Source organism: Rattus rattus, chromosome 15, assembly GCF_011064425.1.
Source record: "Rattus rattus isolate New Zealand chromosome 15, Rrattus_CSIRO_v1, whole genome shotgun sequence".
Taxonomy (NCBI): domain Eukaryota; kingdom Metazoa; phylum Chordata; class Mammalia; order Rodentia; family Muridae; genus Rattus; species Rattus rattus.
The window spans coordinates 31,360,276-31,386,838 of record NC_046168.1 but is presented as its reverse complement, the minus strand read 5'-3'; the positions used below and the strand labels follow the sequence as shown (position 1 = coordinate 31,386,838).

Below are 26,563 nucleotides of genomic sequence, written 5' to 3'. Positions count from 1 at the left end.
TCCTGTTTTGAACCATGCTTTCTTATCTGAGCATGAAAAGTGAGGATGAAAACCGCTTTAAAGGAAGAACCATAGTCCCTGCCCAGAGCTGCCTGACCCTGAGCCCTACAGTCTGACCTCATGTCTTTCTGAGGAGAGCCCATGAGTGCAGGCCGCCTGCCAGATGCCATCCCAGAGAACCCAGGCTCACTAGGACCAGGCTATCCCTCTGGTAACTCCCATCACTGTATTGGAAGGAACGCAGACAGAGTAGAACACAGAAATAGGGACTGGACTGTTAGAGAGACACCCGGTGAGCGTCCTGGTTAGCGTCCTGGTTGGAGACACCAAGCTTGGCGTCCCTGAAGAGAAATCGGATGGTGCAGGGGAGAACTTCAGGCATTCCCCTTGAAACTCTCCCAGTGCAAAGCTCGGAAGGTCTCAAAGACTGACTAACCCTGAACCACTACAAAGAACCCCGAGAAAGCCACTCCCGTAGGCTTCTGAATCTTCCAGCAGGAGAAGCACACGTCTGTGTGACAGATAACGTGAAAATGAATGGCATGATTGTCGGAGGTTCCCAACGGGGTGTGGACTCAAGACCTCGGGGGTCCCCAACGTTTGTGATTCAACTCAAGACCCAAATTCTCTTACTTTAGTCCGACATTCCGTGGATGCTCCGAAACCAAAGAGAAATCTCACAACATCATTGTGGCCTTGTTGGGCGGCGAAGAACAAGGCAGTTGTACCTGACTGAGAGAGAGAGAGAGAGAGAGAGAGAGAGAGAGAGAGAGAGAGAGAGAGAGGCGGGGAGAGGATTGCTTTAAAAAAACATTTAGCAAAATTAATTTTCAAACAAAACAGATACTTCCTAGCTCCAAGAGGGCCATATTTGATTTGCTGTAATTTTCTTTCTTTTTAAAAACTTTATATTTGTATGTGTGGTGTTTTGTCTGTGCATCTGTCTGTGCACCACATGTGTACAGTGCTTATGGAAGACAGAATAGTACATATTCTGAAATTGGAGTTACGGACCATTGTGAGCTGCCATGTGGGTGCTGGGAATTGAACCTGGGTCCTGTGGAAGAGCAGCCAGTGCCCTTTCCACTGAGGTACAACTCTAGCCCCAGGAGGCAGGAGGCTGAAGCAGCAGGAGTGAAAGTTGGAGGCCAGCCTTGGCTACAATAGTGTGCCCTATCTCAGAAATTCAAACCAAGCCAAAACAAAACAACGAAACACCACAGTGGAAATGTCTTCCTGCAGATAAATGGAGGAGTAAGCGGCACTGTCTACAATGGAAGATTGTTTTGATTATTTAGCTTAAAAGGAAGGAAAGTAAGACATACCACAGGGGTGTAAAATGTAAATGGATGGAATGTAAAGATTCGTTGCTTGATATCAGCCTGTCCCACAAGGACAAACACTGCTAGCTTCTACGATGGTGTCTGAAGAACTCAGACTCATGGCTACCGACAGTAGGGAGCCAGTTGCTAGCAGCTGGGGAGGGAGGAAGAGAGAGTCCTTGTGTAGTGAGCACAGATTCTCAGCAAGAGTTACTGAGCAAGATGGCCGCTCAGTGGTTGTGCACGCAGCTCTGAGATTGAGTGCACACCACCCTATCTATGTATTTAAAAGTGGTTAAGATGAAAACGGTTAGGACAGTAAACTTTATGTATATTTACTCCAGTAAAATAATTAAAAGAAGACTGATGAAGGGGAATATTTGACAGGAGAGGCAAAGAGACCACAGTGATGGAGAGCTGTAGCCACAGCCATGGAATGTGGTACCACCATCTCTCAAGGCAGCAGAGAAAGACAGCCACCCTGTGGGCTCTAGCAGGCATGTCCACCCTTGATACCTCAACACCATCATCTACAGAATCCATGCATGGGAGAGGTTATCCTGGGGTACGTGTGGCTCAGATGTGCCTGCAGGGGAATAAGACCTGCCTACAGTCTGAATATAGATTTCCGGCCTCCATATCTTCAAGGTAATGCATTCCTGTTGTTTTTAAGCTGTTCAGTTCATGATGATCTATAATGGGGATAGACAACAAATACACTCGGAACGGTGTTTGGGAAAATTATAAATCAAAACATGGAAGAATTCTGGAGAACTGTGGTTCCAGAACTTAGTCTCCAGAGTAGAAAGCAATTAATGAGGAGGAAAAAAAAAGAGAGAGAAAAGAAAGAAGAAAGGAATAAAAGGAAAGGAATGGAAATAATTCTCCTATAAATTATCTAACTGGCGGTCAGAGCAGAAGTGGGTATAAAATATTTCTCAAAAGTGGAAATATTAATCAGTAACTGTCTAAGTTCACATTTTCAGCCATCCCAAACATAGTATTTTTACCCTGTGTGATGGTTTGTATATGCTTGGCCCACAGAGCAGCACTATTTGGAGGTGTGGCCTTGTTGGAAGTGTATCACCGTGAGTGTGTGTTTTAAGACCCTCATCCCAGCTCCATGGAAGCCAGCCTTCTCCTGCTAGCCTTCAGAAGAAGATGTAGAACTCTCAGTTCTTCCTGCATCATGTCCACCTGGACACCGCCATGCTCCCGCCTTGATGATAACGGACTGAACCTCTGAACCTGTAAGCCAGCCCTAATTAAATGTTGTCCTTTATAAGAGTTGCCTTGGTCATGGTGTCTCTTCACAGCAGTAAAACCCTAATGAAGGCAGCACTTCAAAGTGACTTTTATAAGCCCACTCAAAGACTGGTGCCGAATCATAGGGTCACGTGAATTAAATTATCCTAGCTCAGCAGTGGGCAATGTCTGTCATTTGTATGAAGATGCTCATTATGGGAGCTAGCTGGGAAAAGGGGGTCAGCAGCAGGGATGGGAGGGGACGAGAGAGGGAGTGAATGTCATAATGATACACTGTATGAGGGATTACAGAAAGAAGGAGGAGGAGGAGGGAGGACGCAGCCCATGACTTCCACAGTCTGAGCTTTGGGTGAAATCAAGACACTTCTCCAGGCACTGTGAGACACACCCCCCACCCCCCCCCCCCCACCCCCGTTTCCACAGCTCACCTGGAACCTATGGTAATAGATTCTGACTTAGCATGAGGCTAAGGGTGGACAGCAGGTCCTGTGGACCGTACTGATCATTCTAAGGCAGGAGCATGTGGGATGGGGAAACAATGCCCACAGAGAGCTAACACCTTTGCAGAGTTAATCCTCTATCTCCAGCTGTGTAACACCACCTGGCCACTCCCAGAGCCCGCCTGGAGCCATGGGTGGTTCCCTCCCGTGATTCTCACAGATGTGAATCTGCAGTGCCTGTGCACTGTTCTCTGAAGGCTGCTAACTTCTAGAACATGTGTAAAGAGGTTTTGATGAAGAAACCTGGGCAGAGTCCAAGACTTGCTTCCAAAAAAGAAATCTAGAAAATACCCAGGATTCTTTCTGGTGTTTTCTTTATTAAGAAAAAATATTTATGGTGTTGGGGATTTAGCTCAGTGGTAGAGCGCTTGCCTAGGAAGCGCAAGGCCCTGGGTTCGATCCCCAGCTCCGAAAAAAAGAACCAAAAAAAAAAGAAAAGAAAAAATATTTATTTTTCAGTCGATTTTGATACATTAACTAAAAAATGACTATCACCGTGATTTGAGCTAATTTTTATATAGATCAGTCATGAACATGAATATAGTAATCCCTACCTAGTAGGATTTAAACTTTACTCTGAAATGTGAAATCAGTCTTCAGTGAACACTCTTTCTCTCCTGAAGCCCAGTGCTTCAGGCTAACTTCCTGGTGGTCTCCATCAGCCACGGTTCCTGGGTCTCTACCATGTCTGCTGTTCAGAACCGTTGGCCTCCAGCTGGTCTCTCTAGCAAGCTCTATGTATTTAAGAAAACAAGGTTAGGCATGTTCTAAGGAACTGTTCTGAGGCTGCAAATGGATTAACAGGGGGACACAATGTTTCAAATGGATTAACAGTGGGACACAGTGTTTCAAAGATTCCTGATGCAGGCAATACTTTGGGGCCTCCCTTTGGTTTGGTCTTTGCACTGCCCGAGGCTGGCACGGGCTGGGAAAACTGGAGGGACTGCTGAAGCTTCTGTAACATCCTCATGTGAGACACAGTTTGTGTCTGGACTGCATGTGAAATCCCCAAGGGCTATTGTTCTCAGGTCACCAAGGTTTCCATCTGCTGGCTTAGTTGAGCCACTAAATGAATGAATAAATATAAAACCACAAAGCCACACGCTAGCTAGAAACCCACAGTTTCTCTTCCTCTGCTTTTCTCAGGAAGGTTTCGGTACACCGTGGACCCACGCTTTGGGATCAGATTTTTCAATAAGCAGATCTGGGCTGAATTTTTTTTTCTTAGAGAAAATCTGCTTTTCATTTTAAAGTTACAGTAAACAAGGACTGTAGAGAGAGGAAAAGGTGAGGGTAATTTTAAAATATTCTTCTAAATGGGTTTAAATATCTTTATCCCAGATGGGAATTTTATTTCAGCTGCTGATGCGAAAAGATGGTCTGAAACAATGACCTAGTTATGCAGACTGCCCCAAAGACTGTGAGAAGACCGGTTGTGAGGTCTTCACACTGCTGTCTCAATAGTCCAGCCCCACCGAGGCTGAGGGCCATAGCCTGTGGGGTGTTCTTTCATGGTCTACAGACAGGGCCCATAAGGCTTAGAGGTAGATGAGGGATTATTGGAGGTAAGGCAGATGGCTGGATCAGGGCGGATGAAGCAAGATCAAGAGCCCACTATGGTTAGGAGCTGTCCCTAGGATGCCCAGGTTCGAGTGACCAGGGACACTTGTCTGCAAAGCTCTGTAAGACCAGGTCCTGTGTCAGCTTGGGAACATAGATGGTCTCCTCAGATAGGACTGTGTTAAAATGCCCCAGCCATCTTGCTGCTTCAAGTACCCTGACTGGACTCTGGTGTGACCACGCCCCCAGGTTCGCGCTTGTGATGAGAGCTCACATTGTGTGAGGCTCACATTTTACTTCAATGTCACCCTTCAGGACTTTTTTGGAGAACTTACTTAATACGTGGCCAGGTGGAAAACAGCTTTGTAAATGTGGTTTCATTTACAAATTGTTCATTTAAGCTTCATGAATAGGTGGCAGACAAAAAAATACAGGACATCTGGGAAATTCCTATAAATTCCATGGCATCTCACCGCAAGTGCTTTTTGTTAAAGCCAGGTGGGGAGGCTGAGGAAGGGGAATCATGAGTTCAAGGCTCCCATGGGCTACATAATGAGTCTGTGTCTCAAAAACTTTTCTAAGTTTCATTCATTTATTCACTGAATAAAAAATGTACTCATTCATGGTGGAGACAAAAATGTATGACTGTTTAAGGGTGGTGCCTGGTATGGATCAGATATGGTCTGAATGTGTCTTCCAAAGAGTCAGTGCTAGGAGCTGAGTGTCTAGTGTGGGGATACTAAGGCTTGGATCCTTTAAGACATAGGCGACAGAGCAAGGTCATTGGGTATGTCTGTGAATGTGTTCATGCTGAACTCTTAGAGTGTGTTAGTTCTCACAAGCATGGGTTGTAAGAAAGTAAGAGTGCATTGTGCCTTGTCTCTTCTGTACATGGTGCATATGCATCTCCTGAATCTTAGATATTCAGTCCTCAAAGTTATAGGTTAAATGAACCTCTACTTTAAAAAAAAATATCCAGCATCAGTTATTCTGTTATAGCAGCACAAACAGATGAATACAGCTGACAGTGGTACATTCCCAGAGCTTATTTTAGGTTAAAAACAAACAAATAAAAACAAACAAATAAAAAAACAAACTCTGCAATGGGCTCTGGTATAGGAACAAAGCAACTGCGACTTCTGTCCTCAGAAGCAATTTATTACCATAAAGTGCAAAGATCTCTTATCCCGGATATGTTTAATCCACAGGCATAGCCTGACTTACCTCTCTCTGGAGGTTGATGTCTGCTCCCTGCAGAACCAGCTCCCTCACACAGTCTATGTGGCCAGCATAGGAGGCAACCATGAGAAGTGTGGTGCCATGCTACATGGAGGAGAGAGAGGAACAGTTATGCCCTCGTGGCAGATAGGGAGCCCAAGAGGGACCGCAGAGATGCTTAGCGTCACACAAAAGATGCCCAGGTGACAAATGGCATCATCACTAGTGAGTGATGATGGGGATTGGACGGGAGCAAGCAAATGGGTAGGTGGCCAAGGTTGGAATTCGAAGGATACAAATTCACTTCCATGCATCAGCTTTAGAAACTGTCCAAGGAAAACAACACTGTTGCATTTCAGCCAGCAGAGGTACGACATTCTCATTTATGACTCACACAGAACGATCCCTGATCCAGACCGCTGCAGGATGAGTACTCTATGTTACTCTATGGTTTGGAAAATTGTTTTATTTTTGTCTTATACATTTACAACGTAAGTTGATCATTTCCACCCAGACCTTTCCCTCTCTCCCTTCAGAGTCCCATTTCCCTTCCCCACACACATCCCCTGCGGGCCCCTGCCCTCTGCCATCCCTTGTGCTGTCACTCATTGAACCCAAGCACTGCAGCCTGCTGAATGGCTCTGTGGGCTTGATTTTGTGCAGGTCTGTGCAGGTCACCACTGATGCAGTGAGCACAGGAATGCAGTAGCCACATCAGGTCCAGAAGACGCATTTGAATCTAAAAGCATCTTAAATTGTTTTCTTGCTTTTTGTTGAAGCCAGGTAGGGAGGCTGAGGAAGGGGAATCATGAGTTCAAAGCTCCCAGGGGCTACATAATGAGTCTGGGTCTCAAAAACTTTCCTAAGTTTCATTCATTTATTCATTGAAAAAGAGTTGGAATTTATTTAGAAAAGATTTTAAAGAAGATTTAAGCATGGGAGATAAGGGAAAGAGAGATTCTCAGGAAAAGAACAAATCACTCTCAACTATGGACATGGGCTTCTCAAAAAAGTCGACCAACTTCTATTTTATTTTACTTTAAAAATCTGTTTTGATGTCTTCTTTGGCCCTTCACTGTTTAGCAATGTGTTAGTTTCCATGAGATCCTGTAGCTACTGGAAATTCTTTTGCTGTTGACCTTAACTTTTATTGCATTGTGTGGTCAGATAGGGTTATTTCATTTTTTTCTGATTTTTTAAAGGTTGTTTTGTGTCTCAGAATGTGGTTTGTTTTAGAGAACTTCCATGTGCTGCTGGGTAGAATGCATATTTGATGTTTGAGTGGAATGCTTTGTAGATGTTTGGTGTGTGATGTCATTTAATGGTAGTTTCTCTATTTATTCATTTGGTCGAGCTCCTTTTCTCCACAGTCTTCAGGACCTGGTTGGCAATTTTACTATCACTATCTTCTTCTTGAATGTGGGAAACTTTTATTTAGAATGGAAATAGGGGAATCATTGGTGCTGTGGTTTGAATGTGGCCCTTCTAAATTCATGCTGGGATCTAATTCCCATTGTGGTGGTGTTAAGACAGAGGCCTTATAGAAAACGGTTGAGATGTGAGGGACTTGCCTTCCACGGGGGATTAGTGTACCTGTGAGGAGCTCAGGAGTTATGAAGAGCGGACACCAAACCCGCAAGCACCTTGGTCTTGATTTCCCAGTCTACAGGTTATGACCAACACATTTCTGCTGGGTATAATAAAATACCCAGTCCAAAGTACTTTGTTATAACACGTCAAGAGGACTCTCAGGTTAGAGCCAATTTGTGTAAACAGGCTATAACACCCTTTTACATGAGATGTAAGAAAAAATATCTCACAGGTCACACAGCTCTCAAAAAAAAAAAAAAGTCAACTATGAGCTGAAGAAAGTACCAAGTATGTACTTTGGATATTTAAAAGAGAAAAAAGAGGCTGGTGAGATGACCCAGTGTTTAAAGAAAGTATATTGCTATTACAGAAGACCCATGTTTCTATAGCTTCAGGGGACTTGACCCCACCTTTTTTTCTGGCCTTCAAGGGTATTTGCTGTCATGTACATGGAAGGAAAAATAGCCGGGTGGTGGAGACAGAGGCAGGTGGATATCTGTGAGTTCAAGGTCAATCTGATCAACAGGAGGAGTTTAGAACAACCAGGACTGTGCAGAAAAAAATCTCAAAAAACAAAACAACAACCCCAAACAGGAAAATAGCCTTAAAAATAAAATTGATCTTTAAAAGAGAAGAAAAAAGCTTTAGTTTGATCTGTTTTAAAGAAAAGATGAATAAAATAAATAATAAAAATATGCCTTTATAGATAATGTTTAATTCCATACCATGATCAATTGAAACAAAGATTGGTTCCATAGAGAAGGAGCATTAAAAGGTATAATAATACAATATACATTTCCCTTATATTTAAAACATAGACGCTTGACTGAGTTTTGGATCCTGAAATGTTGAGAGTATTTTATTCTATTGACTGAAGTTAAAAAATATATTTCAAGACTGACTTGTTTTGGACAAAGTATGTATAAATGCATGTAAAAGAAGTAAAGCTCAAAACAAAAGACAGCAAAATAAACACATTAATAAGTTTAAAAAAAGATTGCAAGAATCTTGTAAACTCAGTTAAAATCTTGGTTAAATAGTAGTGACAGCCCCCGATCAGTCACCACCAGAACAATCCTGGGATGCAGATTCCAGGCCCAGGTGTCCCAAGAGAGCAGATGCCTAGCCAGGACATTCCAAGAGGAACAAAGGCCTGCAGTGTCTCCACATATGTCTTTGTCCCCCGAAGCACTGACTGGCCTCTCAAAGCAGCAAGCGGTCTGAAGCACCATCCTTCACACGTGCTCCAAATGTTAAGAGACTGTTTTCCCAGAAACCTTCTGACTAAGTAACTACTACATTCATTTTACAATTTATCTCATTTATTGTTGTTACTCTATGTGTATGGTGTGCATGTGCTGTGGGGAGAACATCGTGGAGCACACATGTGGAGGTCAGATGACAACTTCCTGGAGTCAGTCCTTTCCTTCTGCCTTCTATGGGTACCTGGAATCAAACTCGGCCTTACAATCAGGCTTGGGTGGCAAGCACTCTTACCTGCTGAGCCATCTCACTAGAGGGGCTAATTTATCTAATTAATCTAAGAGGGATAATTTATAAACATATTCATTTAGTAGTCAAACGTCTATTCTGAATCTCACTGCAGGTACCGGGAAAGGTGGGTCTGTGAGCACAGCAGGGTGACTTTCAGCTGGAACTCAGAGGGTGTCACAGGAGTGTCTGAACAGGAATGACTTTAAAAAAAGAAAAGAAAAGAAAAAGAGGAAAAGCAGTTACCAGCATGGTCAGAGGCAAAGACCACAGGCAGCAACTAGTCCTCTACCCCATTATTCTGGTCAGTGTGGGGCAGGAATTGGTCCATTGAGACCAGAATGACAGTTCACAGATGCCCAGAGTCCTCTGTAAGTCTGGGTTCTGACAAAGAACAGATAGTAAGTATATTCACATTGGGGTAATCTGAGGGAATTTAATAAAGGAACTATTCAACAAGAAGTGGTCTGGCAGTGTAGTTCTGGGGCTCTGTGACTGGCCAGGCACAAAGTACAAAAGTAATGTAATAAATAGGTCTGACAAGTGTGAGAGCCAGCGCCAGGCTGACCGGGGAGCCCGCTGGCCTCTCCACCTTTCCACTCGCCTCCACCGCTCCACTCTCCTCCACCTTTGGCTTCCAGTGGATGCTTTATTAGCCAAACCGAAGGTCAGAGGGAGGGAGGCTTCTGGGGCATTGCTTGGGACTCAGATTCTGGACCCAGGAGCAGACAGAGGAAGAGACAGGAATGGATCGGGATGTCCCTGGTAACCCAGTGAGCAAACTGGGGCAAATCCTTCCATTTCTTTCTTGGACTGCTCGTGGGTTTCACTTGCAAATTTGTTGTCAGAGCTGAAGATGACATACCCTGCCTCAAGGAGAACAGTAAGTCTCCTTGAGAACATTTTGCTTCAAACTACAAAACCATCTCCTTATTTGAGGACCTCCTTGTCCCCAGGGATGTGGTGAAGTCTTGCTAAACACAGGGACTTGCTGGCTGGTAGCTGGGGAAGGGAAGGGACTTTTGGTGGGATGTGACCTTGGTAGTGGCCCCTGTTTTATTTCCCTTTCTAGCTCACCACTTTTTGGAAAAAGGGTATCTTCCCTTTTTCCAAAATGAAAGGACAGAAGGCTGGTAGAGGCTTCAATTTCTCAGTTTTTGTATCATGTATTAAAACCACAACTCCTACAGTCATGGGAGCCCACATGTGCTCTGAATTATCCTCATCTTTTTCTTTTTGACAGTTGTGTAGTAAACAGCCCTTTTATTCTTGGAACTCGCCAAACTGCATCTTAATGGAAGTCTCATTCACAACGCCAGAGGCCTCCTGTTCTCTTCCTCATTATGTTTTTAGGTCCACCACTGTACCTTAGGATTCTTGGAAAAGGTGAACACAAGCAAACACAAGAACAAGTGCACAAGCGAGCGAAGGAGCGTATTTGCAAGGAGCTCATGCCTGAGGAGTGCAAAGGCGTGCTCTGGGCATGCAGGTACCACGCCCTCCATACACTGTCTCTGCAATCCACGTCCACACGACCACTGTTTAATAGCAGTCTCAGCAGGGCCAGGTTTCCCCTCTTTGCTGCCCAGAATGCAGCGTTGGCAAGCGGAGTTTCCTTCTGCAAGATCGGAAAGAAACAGGATCTTAAAATAGAAGTCAGAGATCATGGCTGCTTCCATGTACACACATAACAGTGTTCTGAGGAAGGCGTTTCCAGGACGATCATCTGTAAGGCTGCCCTCCTCTCCATATATGAGGCTGTGGAATTCCAGGCTGTGAGAGGGATTTTAGTTACTGTAGATCTCTGAGCCCAAAGTTGTCTGCAGAGCAATGCTCTGACACAGCACAACCGACGCCTTACCTCCCCTAAAGTCTTGCCTTCCTGCCTCTGTTGGGTCTTTGTTCACAGTTTCCTTTAAACTTGAAATGAATTTTTCCCATCCTAGAAGGACAAAGTTCTGCCCAGATGCCATTTCCTTTCCAGAACATTCAGAATAACTCTTTCCTTGTATGTGAAGCAAAATCACTTCCTTTCCTTACCCCCAGAAGGAGATTAGTGGCACCTTCTTTGTGTTCACAACATTTTCTAGCCAATTCCAGCTATTGGGGTAGGCAATTTACTTTCTTTCCACCTAATTTTTTCCCCCCTTCAACTGGAACTTGCCAGAAGTGCTGGGTGAGAACTAGGGTCTTTGGGCAGAGAATGCTATTTTGTATCTGAGTCCAAAGTACTTGGGCTCATGGGAGTCATTGTCTCCTTTTGCTTTAGATAGAGATCAAAATACATGCCTTCAAGTTGAGGGGGGGGGAAGAGATATTGAAGTAGACTAATAAATAGGCACTACTGTTTTTTTTTCTTCTGAACTGAAACACTCTTGGAAGAAAACTCAGAAGGCTCAAGAAGTAAACAAACTTAAAGATCTCAGGAAGTTCCTAAAACTTACAAGATTCACATGACTTCTTCCCCAAGGTTTCAAGGTATACTAATTGCTGAGGAAAAGAAGCTCTCTTGCCAGCTGAGCCCCTGCCAGTCCTGCTGTTCAGGGAGCTCCAGGGAGGCAGCTTTCTAGGACTGTTGCCCATACTGGGGTGGGCTTTTCAAGGATGAAGCTGCTATTCAGTCACTCATGCTCTTATAAGCAATCCCCGTAATTCATTGGTTCACTACACTAGACCTGGGTAGAACTCTTTCTTTGGTCTGTCCTCAGTCTCCAATGTGGGATGAACATATGCAGGAAAGGTATGCAACACTACTATACCATAAATGCTAATAGTGCTCATTTTCTTTATGAAGTTAAAGTAATAAAACAAATTATATTCCAAGTTTTAGTACTATGACAGAATGCTGCTGCTCTCAGGACATTTTATGGTATTCACATTATCTAATAAAATGATTTGGGGAATGTGTAAAGAGATCACTCTGACTGCAAAAGCCCATTTAAAAATATCCTTTAAATACAGTCACATGCCGAATAACATTTTGGTCAATGACAAGCTGTTTATACCATGACAGTCTCCTAGGATTATATTGACGAATGACACTAGCTGTCTTAGTGTTCATCTTAGAACCATCTAAGACCATTTATCAAATCATCTATTCTGGGACTGTAAAAGGCAATCTGGTTCCCGGTTGAGCTAAGGCTTGAAACCCCGTGACCCTCAAGGGATGATAGGTGTTTTGCCTGACTCCCAGGAAACCAGGCTGGTCACTGGCCCACAGCTTTCCACAGATTTGTGACCATCAGTCACGTAAGGGCAATGCCCCAAGCCCCTCCACAGGTAGAGGACATGACGTAGGCACAATACAGATCTCCATTATAACGAGGTACCCAAAGGCCTGGAGGCTTAGCCAATGAACTTTCCTTCCCAGGCACCCCTCTCTGCAAAAGGTATTTAATCTCAGGCCCACTCTGAGAAGTGGGGTACGGTTTTACTCATCCACTTTCCGCCATGACAATACATGTCTTAAAACCATGGACTGCCTCTTTTCATCGGAATCCGCCATGGGGAGCCACAGGGAAGCTCTTCACTCACAGAGCTACCATCTAATCTCCCGTAGAAGACTTCCCTGCACTCCCAGCCACGCCAAGCTAAAGCCCACCACAGAAGCCAAGAACTCTCCCCATGGGACCAGCCAGAGCTCCCCTTCTTTCCCCTTCGCCCCGGACTAGATCCAGCCCCGCAGGTCCCTACTCCGTTCTCAGCAATTCTGCAGCATTCAGTGGGCACCTGGATGCCCAAGAGCCGGAGAACCCCACAGCCGCGGCCTCCTTGCAGGCCAGGGAAACCCCACTCTCCTACCCACCACCCCCACCATCTCACCTCCCACACTCCCACCCACACCGCTACCCACACCCCCACACCCCTCCCAGCCAGCTCTGACCGTATCTCATACTTCCCCACCCGCGGCTTCTCTACAGAAAGGAACTGAGCCCTGTGGTGGAGCAGACACGGGACCCACACATAACCCTACAATCTATTACTAAGTGAAGGCTAGCAGCCATGTGGTCGTCCCTCTTAGCTGTGATTTGATTGTCTGCGGTTATAGTTACCCCACAGTCAACTCTGGTATGAAGATACAAGCAACCCCTAAGTGTTAAGTAAACACTGTTTTCAGTAGTGAGCCGACGTCCGCACTCTCTTTCCTGCCCGGGATGCGCTCATTCCTTCGTCCAGTGTATCATACTGCATGTGCCAGACATTCCTGCCCTCTCTCACTTAGCCACCTCACTGGTGATTCTGACTGTGCTGTGTCTGGGCGGCTCTTACTTTACTTGGCCACAGCACCCAAAGAGCAAAGTAGTGAATTTTATTACAGTATTCCATTATAATTGTTCTACGGTATTAATTTTTGTCACTAATCTTTACTATGTCTAGTTTTAAAACTTATCGTAAACATGTATAGGAAAACAGAATATAAAGGGCTTATAATTTCTCGTGGTTATTTCTTGAGGGAGTAGTAGGTCTTGAATAAAGGCCTGGGCACCAAATTGTATTAAACACAGTGCTTCCCTAAGGTAAAAGGACAGCACCGTTACCCTAGCTCCTCGAGAGAGCCACGCGCAGTGAGCATGCAGTGATGACAGACGATGACAACGTCCGCTGGCGCAAGGGTTTCATTTGAGGCCTTTCAGTGCAGACAAGCCAGTGTGCGGTGCCAACCTGATGGAGAAGCGAAGTGGAGAGTGATAGGCAGATTACGAACATGCTTTGAATAGTTTCCTGGCTCCCTCCGGGGTTGGGGGGGGGGGCTCAGATCCCAGGCTAATCATTTGCCTTCCCTGAAGGCATACATTTGACTCTCCTGAGAGTTCAAGCTAACCTGTGCCACAGTGCTCACACCAGAGCCTCCTACATCTGCCCCATGTTGTGTCTAACTTGTTGCAGTTGCTGCTACCCTAGGGAAGCCATAGCAGGCAGGTTTGGTATGAATAACAGATCATGAGATAATGCCCTTCTAATAGAGATTGCACAAGGCCAAGGTGACGCAGGGGCGGGAGAACTGAGTGGATGCTTCAGAGCCATCATGGAGTACCTGCAGGCTTTTCCTAAAATGAGAACACACAGGCACGCACACAGGCACACACACAGGCACACACACACAAACACACACACACACAGAGGCACACACACACAGAGGCACACACACACACACATACACACATACAGGCACACACACATACAGGCACACACACACAGAGGCACACACACACACATACACACATACAGGCACATACACACATACAGGCACACACACATACAGGCACACACACAGGCATAGGCGCACACACACAGGGACACACACAGGCACACACACATATACACAGGCACACACAAAGGCACAGGCACACACACAGGCACATACACACACACATACTGGCACACACACATACAGGCACACACATAGGCACAGGCACACACACACACACACACACACACACACACACACAAGAATAACATTTTTTTGAGTGACTTTGCTGCTTCACTTGAACCATGAATACCTGGAGAAACCACCTGTAAACAGCAAATGTCTATGGTCAGAGCGAGCTTTGGGGCCAGGGCCTCTTTCTCTCTTTAGGGTGGTTTCTCTCCCTGGTTAGACTGTTCAGACTAGTTTCCAAGATGCTAGATGATGAGTTTAGTAAAAAGCTATAAACGTTTCATTCCCCACAGGGCTCGATTGTCTGAGAGGCAGAGGACGGTTGGATAGAGCAAGTGATCTGGGACAGAGGCAGAGGACGGTTGGGTAGAGCAAGTGATCTGGGACAGAGGCAGAGGACGGTTGGGTAGAGCAGGTGATCTGGGACAGGGAAGAGGACGGTTGGGTAGAGCAGGTGATCTGGGACAGGGAGGAGGATGGTTGGGTAGAGCAGGTGATCTGGGACAGGGAGGAGGAAGGTTGGGTAGAGCAGGTGATCTGGGACAGGGAAGAGGATGGTTGGGTAGAGCAGGTGATCTGGGACAGAGGCAGAGGATGGTTGGGTAGAGCAGGTGATCTGGGACAGGGAAGAGGATGGTTGGGTAGAGCAGGTGATCTGGGACAGGGAGGAGGATGGTTGGGTAGAGCAGGTGATCTGGGACAGAGGCAGAGGAAGGTTGGGTAGAGCAGGTGATCTGGGACAGGGAAGAGCTAGTTTGGCGTCTGAGCCACTTCCCAACTCTGTGTCTTAAGTGATGTCATAGAGTCTCCTGATCCCGGTAAAACGGGGGCAGAGATAACAATACAGGGCCTTTGTCCTGCCCTGGAGAACTAAATGAGACAGCACACGAATATGTACTTTGTGTGTTCAAGAAGTCCTATCTACAAGTGCACAGCTAGGGTTTGGTATGCTCGTCCAAGCAACTCCCATACTTTCTCATTAGCATGTGCCAGGGCTGGGGAGCCATCAGAAACAGAGATGCAGTGTAACATTGACCTCTGCTTACAAAGGGTTTACAGCCTCACAGGAAAATAAACCCAGGCAACAGGCCCGATCGATCGTAGAGGTTGAAGGAGGTGTGCAACTGCTCATGGTGAAAACTGGGACCAGATAATGGCCACTGCTGCCTGATGGCTGCCCCAGCATCACTCCCAAAAGGGCAGAGTGGAAGCTGTGAGGAGGACAAAAGGAAAGAGCTTATGGGGGTCAGGGGACCAGAGACCTAGGGCCAAGCACACACACAACTTAGACTGGGAGTCAAGGGTCTGTTTGGAGGTGAGAAAGATCTGCCATGCATTTAAGGAAAGTTCCAGTGACTCGTCATGGAGACTGAGTGAGGAGCTCGACGACACTGCGGTGTGGAAGGCAGGAGAGCATGCTGGGGGAATGCAACGGGGACACTGAAGACATCTTAGGAAGCAGAGTGGAGAGGGTAGTGACTCCTAGGCTTCTGGCACTGTGGCTGTCGCTTAGGAAACAGGGGAGTGACAGGTTTTGGACATGCTAAGTTCCAACTGCCTATGGCGGCATCCCAGTAGAAATGGGAGTGTGCTCCCCAGGCAGGCGCTGTGGCCGCACACTGAGTACAGGCCAGGCGTCTTGAGTGAACACTTATGAAGTACACATTCTGTCCCACACGGTATGCTGTCTGCAGAGACCCCACTTAATCCTCAGCACAGCCCAGAGAGATGGGCGCCATTACGTGCCTTTCAGACAAGGCAAGAGAGAAACGGCAAGCCAGACTTTAGCGCCCAACAGGCTGCTGCTTCTGGCTGCCCGCTTTGTGAACCACTGCACTGTTCTGCTGTCCACAACCTCTTTGGTAGACAGAAAGGAATAAGACTGCGGTGACCTCAGTGACCCTTCTACTCTCCCTCCAGTCTCCTTTATTGCCAAGGCAGAAAGTTCCCCCAACTTTCTTTTCATTGGGGAGTCTACAGAAACCACAAAGCTCGGATAAGTCCCAAATACCCTCTCTCTGCACAGAACCATGAAAGGTGTGGAGAGGGCCAGGCAAGTCCTACAGCCTTTGAGGGAGACATTGCATCTCTCGGTCTCTCTCCCCCTTCTCATCTTTCCTTTATCTCTCCTTTCTCCTTCTCCTCCTGGACTTTCCAGCCATACAACTGTACACGCATGAATCTCTATTAAAAATAAAGGAAATAAAAAGACGACACTTTAGATGGATGAATTATATGCCAGGTTAAAACACTTACTTCTGTTTATTTATTTTCCTGTGGTTTATCTATGTAATTGAAAAGTAATGGTGGGCTGGAGTTCCTTATGAGGTCATGTTTGGGGGGCTTGGATGAAGCACATGATCCCTGTGCTTCTCTAGCTTGGGCATGGCTGGCTTCAGCTATGATCATAAAACTCAGTACTGAGATATTTCATTTTCCTTGCTAAGACTCATTCAAGAAAGTTCCAGAGACTTCTACTGAGCTGGCAGTGATGTTTTCTCTAACCACAAACTTTCCTCATCCCCAGCTGAGTAAGGCTCTTAATCTCAGCCAATACTTGAGTAGTTGAAATAGAAGTTTTAAAGCTAAAAGCTGATGTACTAAAATCAACGGACCTTATTGTACACACACACACACACACACACACACACACACACACACACACACACCCTCACCACTACCACCAAGAACAATACAAAACAGTGAAAAGTCTGAGTCTTACTAGTCTTACACTGTGTCTTAGTTATCTTTCTACTGCTGTGAGAAAATACGACGACTAAAAGAAACTTGGGGAGGGGACTATTTAATCTATACTTTCAGTTAACAAGTCTGTTGTTGACAAGAGTCAGGATGGGAACTGAAGCAGAGGTCATGGAGGAGTGCCGCTTACTGGCTTGCTCCACCGGCCTTCTTATAACATCCAGGACTACTTCCCAGGAATGCTACACTCGCAACGGACTGGGCCCTCCCTCCCACATTAACCATCAGTTAAGAAAACGCCCTTCCCACAGGCTTGATGGCAGACCAGTCTGGTGGTTCCTCATCTCGATGACTCTAGCCTGTGTGTGGTTGACACAGAACTTGCCTGCACACAATGAATATATGTGTGTCTATTTCCTAGGTCAGCGCAAGTTGCCAATCACCAGTTAGGAAAGGTAGATTTCTGGAGGCAAGTTGGCACCTGAGGGGAGCGGATGTAAGTAGGGCTGGGGTGGAGCTCAGTGGGAGAGACCCTGACTACCCTATGCAAGGCCCTGCTGTGACTGCAGACAGTAGAATGGCATCATAATGGAGCTTGGAAGGGGCCCACGAGGTTCAGATGCACACAGCCACATGCAGTGATCCCAGCTCAACACCAAGGGCACAGACTGTGATGTAATGCCTTGCCCTCCCTCACGGATGCAGCCAACAATGCAGTGTGGGCTTTGGAGGCCCAGGGACCTGGTGTAGAGGGTGGTTCTGATGCTTTCATGGGGAATCTGTGTTTACTGACCCTGAAGGTCCTTGCCCCCAACTGTTTATTGACGTATCAATAAAGATACCAGTAGACAATGGCTGAGCACAGGGCAGGATACTGAGAGTTAGTGGGAAGGATGAAGGAGAATTGGGTGGACTCGAAAGAGGAAGGAGACACAGTAGAGGCAGAAGATAAAGCCATCCAGCCATGTGACTTTTCAGGTAAGCGGCCACTGGCCACTTCCCCGACTGGGCCTGGGGTAGCAGGGGAAGGTTTAAGAGTGCCCAATCATTAAGTTAGCCAACACATTTTAAGAATAACTGGTGTGTATGTGTGTTTTCGATCCTTGGATCTGAGATAGCTCCTGGGTGGGTGTGAACCTGCGACCAGTCAGGAGCACAGAGTGGTGTAGACAAAACTCCTGCAACAACTTGGGCTGAAAACAAAAAGGTTAGCCCTGGCTCCCAAGTTAAAGTTAATAGATGCTCGGTGAAGTCATTAAAGAGCACAGCGTGTTGTCAGCTGTATTCATTGCTGACTCTGGTATAATGTTAATCTCATGTGAAAATAACGTCTAGGCCTGGGGGTTCTCACCACGGTTACCGAGTGTAGATGAAAACCGTAGAAAAAGAAGCATAGTTTAAAGGTGAATTACTCACAGAAAAGAAATAGCTTAGGGTACAAATATCTTAAAAATTCCCTAAGTGTTTCAGTAAACTATCAGCAGTTATCTGAGCTGGGTGTGTCTTAACACACGTAATCTGATGGGGGTGGAGGAGGAACAGCGCTAAGATAGTCTAGACTGGCCTGACGCTTCCTTTCCTAGCAGAGTGTTCTCTCTCTCTCTCTCTCTCTCTCTCTCTCTCTCTCTCTCTCTCTCTCTCTCTCTCTCTCTCTCTCTCTCTCTGCTCTACCTCCCCTTCTTGGTAGAGGCAGGCTCTTCTCTCGCTCCTGCACAGAATGAACCCATTTGGCTTCCAGACCACTGTCCTTCCATTCAGGTGCACAGATCTCTGTTCCTTCAAGACTCTAGCATCTGCTTTTTAAAAATTATTTCTTTTTTTTTTGAGATTATAATATTCCCACGTAATTTCCTCCCACACCACCCCCTCCTTGCTCTTTGTTCTCTTTCAAATTCATGACCTCTGTTTTCATTAATCGTACAATACATAATACATAATACAGCCTGGTTTTCTGTAATGGTCTAGGTCAGGCTAGATGCTGGAGAGGATATACAGGATCTCCAGCCCACTTTATAATCCTCTACCTCACCTCACCCAGTAGCTGCCACCTAATCTGCCAGGCAGCTTCTGTGTGTGTGTGTGTGTGTGTGTGTGTGTGTGTGTGTGTATGTGTGTGTGTATGTGTGTGTACATGTGTATGCATGTGTGTGTGTATGCGTGCATATGTGCATGCCTGTACATGTGTGTGTGCGCGCATGTGCATATGCATTCATGTGTGTGCATGCATGTGTGTGTGTGTTCGTGCGTATGTGTCCTGGCTGTTATTTCTCAGATGCCATCCATCCTTTTCTTTGAGGCAGAGCCTTTCATTGGCCGGCAGCTCTCCAGGACACCTGGCTGACTGGCCAGCCACCCTCAGGGACTGCCTGTCTCTGTCTCTGCTCCCTCAGTGCTAAGATTACAAGCCTTTGCCACATGCCTGGCCGCGGATAGAACTCAGGTCCCCATGCTTGTAAGACAAGCCACCGCCCCAGCCCAGAAGCTTCCTTCTCACTTACCCCAAGTCCGGAACAACTTATTTTAGAAAACGTCATGCCATGCTCAGCTTCCTTCCAACTGGGCTTCAACTTCCCCCTTTCCGTTAGTCCCCCTGGAAGAGGCCCCATTTTTCATCCCTCGAGAGCTCTCAACCTTCCTAATGCTTCGACCCTTTACTACAGCTCCTCATGCTGGGCAGACGACCAACCACAACATTATTTCATTGATACTTCATAACTGTAATTTTACTACTCTCATGAATCATAATGCAAACAGTTTTGGAGACAGAGGTTTGTCTAAGGGGTCACAACCCACAGGTTGAGAACTGTTGGCAGCTTCATCTCTGTCTCCTGCAGAGATCACCGCGTTGCAGTTGTCCCTTTTACTTCCGCGTTGCAGTTGTCCCTTTTACTTCCATTCTGATTAAAACACAATTTGCATACTATATGATCCTCTCAAGAATGCATTATTTTTTTTTGGGTTGGGGTTGGTTGCACAGCCATCACTACTATCCATTCAGAACCTTTGATCGCTCTCCACAAGGAAACATCATACCCACTTACACAGTAGTATTCCTCCCTGCTCCTATCCCTTACAACTACTAATCTACTTGGGTCTCTATGGGCTCACCTATTCTAGACATTTCATTTACGCACAAGCACACAGTATGTCTGGCTTCTTTCACTTACCCTGCGTCCAAGTTTCCTACATTGCAGCATGCGTTAACAGCTCACTTCTTTTGATTGAATATCTGCGTTGTGCAGTTACATTTGGTGTCACTGTAACAAAACACCTGATGGAAATAACTCAAAGGAGGATTTATACTGACCTTTTAAGACAAGGAAGAAGGCCAGCCAGATGGCCAGCAGACAAAGGTGCCTGCCAAGTCTGATAACCTGAGCTTGGCCCCAGGACCCACAAGGTGGAAGGAGAGAGCTCCAACTGCAGGCTGTCCTTTGAACTCTACATGAGCATGCGTGCACCCTTCCCTACACAGCACGAAAATCAAGAGGAGAGACACCAGAGCTGTCTCTTTCTGTCCTGCGAGGCATCAGGGAGTGAGTGGCAAGCTACAAGAAAGGACAACAGCCTCACTGAACACAACTCAGCCAGCACTCCAGCACCTCGATCCCAGACTTCCCCATCTCAGCCAGCACTCCAACACCTAGATCCCAGACTTCCCCGTCTCTTAGAACTTAAGCAAAAACGTGTCTGTTGTTTAAACCTCCCAGTCTGTCATTTACAACACAAACTGTACCATCAGTCGATGGACATCTGCAGTGGTTCCAGTTTTGGCTATTACAAGCACCATTGCTATGACTGGGTATACCTGGTCTTTGAGTGGACAGATTTTCACTCCCACCGGGTACGTATCTAGGAGTGAAATTACTGGATCATGTGGTGATTCCACGTTTTAAAGTTTTAGAAGACAGACCAGACTTTTTTTTTTTGGTTCTTTTTTTTGGAGCTGGGGACCGAACCCAGGGCCTTGCGCTTCCTAGGCAAGCGCTCTACCACTGAGCTAAATCCCCAACCCCCAGACTTTTTTGAAATCACATTTGAGCAGGAAAGATGACTCAGAAGTCAAAGTGCTTGCTCTGCCGGTGTGAGGAATGACTGTCCACACACAGTTATGGCCTCGGAAAGGGGGGTCTCCCAGCAAGCTGGCTAGTAAGACTAATGAGAGTCGTGTCTGCTTGAGAGGTTTTGCTTATTGGATAAGAGGACAATGCAATCAGGTATGACTTTTGACACTGACCTTGGGCTTCCATGTACACCAGTACACATCTGCGCTCACACCCAGACACATGCCCCCCGCCCCTCCAGGGCAAACAAGCAAACACGATACGGGCACACATACAAAAAATGGGAAAACGAAGTAAACATGACACATCATATTACATCCCTCTCAGCAATGTACAAAGGTCCCGACTTCTGCACATTCTCACCAACACATTTGCTAATTAGTCATCCTAGTGGTGGTAAACAGGGTTGCAATGTGGTTTTGATTTTCGTGTCCCCAATGGTTAGTGACATCCTCAAGCCCTGCTGACATCTGGATCTGCCTGTTATCATTTAAGGATGCTCTACCATCGTAAAGCAAATAAAGAGTTTCCTGTACTTGTGGGCTCCACCTACTTTTCCCTTTGCGAGCTATGCAATCTTGCTCGGCAAGCCACCAGTGGCTGCTTTGTTATGAGATCTAGTGGTCCTTCTCACTCTTACTTCACATTCCTGGAGGTATTTAACTCCAAGGTCTTCATTTTTACTGAAAGACAAGAGCCTTGGCTTGATTAATGACACATGTTTCTGCTGTTTCTCACCCATCTCTGGTTGTTTGTTCTCAGTTTTCTGAGAATCAGGATTCTCTTATTCTGCTCATTCTAAATCATCACCATCGTCATCGCCATTGTCATCGTCATCTAATGTGTGGCATGTGTGTATGTGTGGTGCCTGTCTGCTCACAAGCTAAGTTTGGTCCCCAAAAGACGTGTGTTCACACAGCGTGCTTAGTGTGCGTGTTTCAGAGGTCAAAGGTCAATGCCACATGTCTTCTACTGCTCTCCCACTTTCTCATAGACAGGGTCTCTCAAGGAGAGACGCTCTAGCCAGTGAGCTGCTGGACTCTGCCTGCCTTTGGCCTCCCACCCTGAGCACTGAAGTTACAGCCTGAACGAGCCATTGAACCATTGAGCTGCATTCCCGGTTCCTCATTTTAAATTTTGATCTTCACAGAGTAACGGCCCTGAGTTCAGCTTGTACGTAATTCTGATCATTGCAAAATCTCATCTCCGTTGGCTAAATTCCCACTGCGGATATCATCAGCACAGACTCCCATTTGTGCTCTAGCTGTATTCCGACCAACATTTCACCACTGTCTCTCTTGCCTTGCCTACCCACGAGTAACATCGGTTACTAAGTTCTGCCACCTGAGACAAATCTTAAGTTAGTAGTCTGATTCCTTCCATTCTCCTTGCCTATACTCTGACCTGAATCCATTTCTTTCAATTTTTAAAAATTTTAATTATGTTCTTATTAATTCTCCAAGGATTTCACACAATCTATTGACTATATTACATACACCCCAACTCCTCCATCTGGACCTCCGGACCCACTAGCTAACCATAACATCCTTCTGCTGTCATGGTCTCCCTACCCTGCCTCTTCTCCAGCGGGAGCCAGTGTCTCTCTGACATGCACATCTCATTCAGTCATTCCTCTGCTCAAAGGAAGAGGCTGGGCTTTGGAGTTTGATGCACAGGGATTTTAACACCATAGCTTTATAGCTACAAATGATGAGAGGATTGTTAAGAGAGAGAAAATATAGAGAAGAAAGTAAAGGAGGAGGAGGAGGAGGAGGAGGAGGAGGAGGAGGAGGAGGAGGAGGAGGAGGAGGAGGAGGAGGAGGAGGAGAGCACATTAGAGTATCATTCCAAAGGCCTCCCTAAAGACTGGTTCAACACTAAACATTTTAAATATTCAATCCACTTGACTATTGTTTTTATTAAAAACCTTCCAGCCAGGGCAAATCGATGAATCCAACTTTCATCCTGAGTGTGGGGATTAAATGGAACGACTTTAATGAGTGAACTCTTTAAAAAGACAGGAGTCCTTTGGCCACGGAAGTCTGATGATCAAAAGTACTTCCGCCCTGCAGATGGAGAGCTCTGAGGAGGCAGCGGGTGAGGGAGGATCCTGAGGGCCTGCCTGCTTGCCTGGGGATGCTGTAGGGCAGCCCTGACCTCCACCCGCTTCTCCCCAGCCGCGGCCTGTTACTAAGGCGACAGTCCCGGCCGCCCCTCGGGGCTCACTCGACCCTGGCGGAAAGCTCGGAAAGCCGCAGCGAAGCGCGCGGTGGAGCCGCCCGAGCCTGCCCTCCCGGCCCGCGCTGTGCCGCTCACCTTGAAGGACATCCTGCACATGTCCGCGGCGACACCGCCCGCCGGTCCCCGCAATCTCGGCCTGCCCGCCCGCCCGCCCGCCGCAGAGGGGCGGCCCCGCGCGCTCCCGCGGTCGCTGACAGACAGGGCGGCGCCCGGGTACGCGCAGGGGCGGCCAGGCTGGCGCTCGCACACCGCCCCCCCCCCCCCGCCTGCCCTGGCTGACTCTCCTCAGCCCGCGGGCACACAGAACAGCCCGGGCTCCGCGTGCGAGCTCCGCGTGCACTTCCACTCTCCACACTCACGTCACGCTCCTCAGACGGCTTCCACATACAGAGTTCTCTAGACTCAGCGTCCAGAAGACTCTCCACACCAATGCCACGCTCCACAGACAGCTTCCACGTAGAGTTCTCCACGCTCCACGCCTAGGATACCGTCCACACCAATGTCATATTTCACACTGAGTTCTCCACACTTTGCACCCAGCGTGCACTCCACTCGGACATCCTATCCCCTTAACTCCCTTCCCATAAAACATGTACACACTGTGCGCATAAGCACCCAGGACAATGTCCACACTGTCTCCCACACCAGTGTCCACGCTCACACGGGATCCCCTTCACACAAGCATCACACTTCACATAGGTTTCAGAGAGTTCTTCATAGACACAGCTTCTCACGCACAAAAGTTCTCCACGTTGCATAATGTCATCCTCTACACTTGTGCCTCACGCCATTCACACAGGTCCTCCGTGCAGAGTCTGCACCCAAGATGCCCTCCCATGCACACCAACACAGCTGCTACACAGGACGTTCTCCACACTCGGGTCATACACCATCTCCTCACGTATATCCACACTCAGACACCTGCCCTACACACACACTTTCCAAATTTCCTTCACGCTGTGCTAGCCCCTCACACACAATCTCCTCAGTCGTAGCCACACATGTTAGTCCTCGGACACAACCAAGAGGAACCTTGTCTGTATGGCTGACACTCAGCCTTCATTACAGAACAAGCGTCTGTGGTATTTTAAAATGAGACTTTAGGAAGGATCGATGCACTGTTCCACCACTCTTCCAAATGGCTATTTTTATGTTCATTTTCTCCTTCTTTTTCTCCCCCCCCCCAAGATTCTGTGGGTGTCCCCCCGCCCCCTTTTGGTATTGTCGGTGGCAATGTTCTTGAAAGAAACCTTTTGATTGCATGAGTAGTGAGTGTCCTTTCTGGAGTAGAAAGACACTATTTTATTTTATTCTATTTTAATAACATTCCTTTCCTGTCCATATGCTGCACACCTGCCCACTTTGTCACGCAGACCATTGCCTCTTGGGACAATTAGCAGTAGGAGGGTCACTTTTAAAATTAAAAAAAAAATTAATGTAGAAAAGTTAGAAAAAGAAGATTCCAATGTAAAGGTAAAGGTGTCTGTCTTCCCCTATAACACTGTGGCTCACTCATTCACTCATTCATTCGTTCACTCACTCATTCATTCATCCATCTATCCATTCACTCATTCATTCATTCACTCATTCGTCCATCCATTCACTCATTCATCCATCCATTCACTCATCCATCCATTCGCTCACTCATTCATTCATCCATCCATTCACTCATTCATTCACTCATTCATCCATTCACTCACTCATCCATCCATCCATTTATTCACTCATTCACTCACTCTTCATTCATTCATTCTCTTTTGACTTGTGTATTCCTCCCTTTTCTCAATGGCATTTGTGATGAACATTCCATTTTAAACTCGTTAAAAATACAAGTACAAATAAAATTTTGAAAATTGAATTCTGAAAACGGAGACATTTATTCTCTTGGAAACTTCCATTTGTCCATTCTTGCTGTTAGTTCTTGCACTAATAGAGTCTTTTTCAGAAAGTTCTACCTCTGTCTGGTATTTTTCTCCAAACAATTCAAAGTTTCAGATTTTTGACCGATTTTGCATTGATGACATTTTATTTTATTTTTCTAAATTAAGAACGGCTCAAACTTTCCCCTCTGTCTTGTATATCTGGATAGACAAACACACTTTCACGTTGCTATGTTGCAGTATTGTGTAAAACAGGAGAGGCTGCGCCGGCACGGTTTGGACGGACCCGTGGAGAAATGCAGAACAGGCATTTAGTTCTGGAACCTAAGCACCAGCTGGTCTCCTTAGGGAAGTCCTGGGTAGTGAAGGTCTTAGGTCATCCCTTAGAGATGACCGTCAGGGCCTGAAATGGAGCGCCTTTGCTGATGGGAGATTAATTACTCCTGTTTGGCTGTAAGGACCTTTTCCCTTCCAGCACCACAGGCCTCCTGTTGACATTCTTCCCGGCAGCCTCTGGCCAGGGTGCTGATGGGTCCTTTGTCAGTCCCTGGAAAGAATGTGACTCGCAGGCAAACCATGCACCTGGCGGACGGGATTCTTCCTGTTCCAGCCCACATACCTGGCTGTGTTCATCCTCATAAAACAGTTCCCAGAGAGAACTGCCAGGCCACCATCGGGCAACCCCACCCCAGACTTTAGTAAGGACCCATGCTGAGCCTGACATGGGAGGGAGTCCGTGCTTGGCCCCCTTTCTTATCCATGTAAGTCCACTTCCTTTCTGGCCCCCAGAAGTCATGTGCTATTTTTGGAGCCTTGGGGAAAGGCCTTTCGAATATCGTTAGCTTTGGTTTTGTCAGGGATTTGTTTACCTTTCAGAGTCTCATGAACCTCACCCCTCCTTCTTGGAGAGTTTTAAAACTTAATGAACCTTAAGGAACCCACCTCTGGGATGGAATTTTTTTTAAGTGGAGGGACTCTGGTGTGTGACAGGAGGGGCGGGCTACATATCAGACACCTATACATGATAGGGCGGAGCTGAAGGTCTTTACCATAAGATTTTGTGCAGTTGGAAGAACCATGCACTTGGACTTTCCAGAACTGTGAAGCAAATAAACTTCAGCCCTTTATAAATTGCTCAGCCTTGGGTATTTTGTTATAGCAACAGAAAATGAGCAAAGGCAGGGTCCGTGCCTCTTTTTCTGCCCAAAGCTTTCTCTGGCCTTGGAACCTTGTACACATGCAGGGTTTACTTGAGGACATGGGACAGATTCTGATTTCTGAGACTCGAGGGAAGGTGTTCTGGGTGGTGTTGGTATGTGTCTATGTGGATGTACTTCTGAGTCCTTTCCTT

The 26,563-nt window shown here is 46.6% G+C and overlaps 1 protein-coding gene across 3 annotated transcripts in view; it reads right to left on the bottom strand.

The window, feature by feature from the left end:
• Nucleotides 1-23,501, bottom strand: part of Ankrd29 (ankyrin repeat domain 29) — a 52,508-nt gene extending 29,007 nt beyond the window's left edge. The window contains exons 1-4 of one of the 3 annotated variants that reach the window (XM_032885804.1): nt 23,408-23,501; nt 10,455-10,565; nt 5,873-5,971; nt 634-732 (exon numbers count right to left, since the gene is read on the bottom strand). In XM_032885804.1, coding sequence (XP_032741695.1) covers nt 634-732; nt 5,873-5,971; nt 10,455-10,565; nt 23,408-23,428 — 330 coding nt within the window. In that variant the 5' untranslated portion in view covers nt 23,429-23,501. Of the gene's footprint in view, nt 1-633; nt 733-5,872; nt 5,972-7,459; nt 7,565-10,454; nt 10,566-23,407 lie in introns of those variants that run through there. The other 2 variants (XM_032885805.1, XM_032885806.1) reach the window with 2 other exon arrangements.
• Between the last annotated feature and the right edge of the window lie 3,062 nt (nt 23,502-26,563).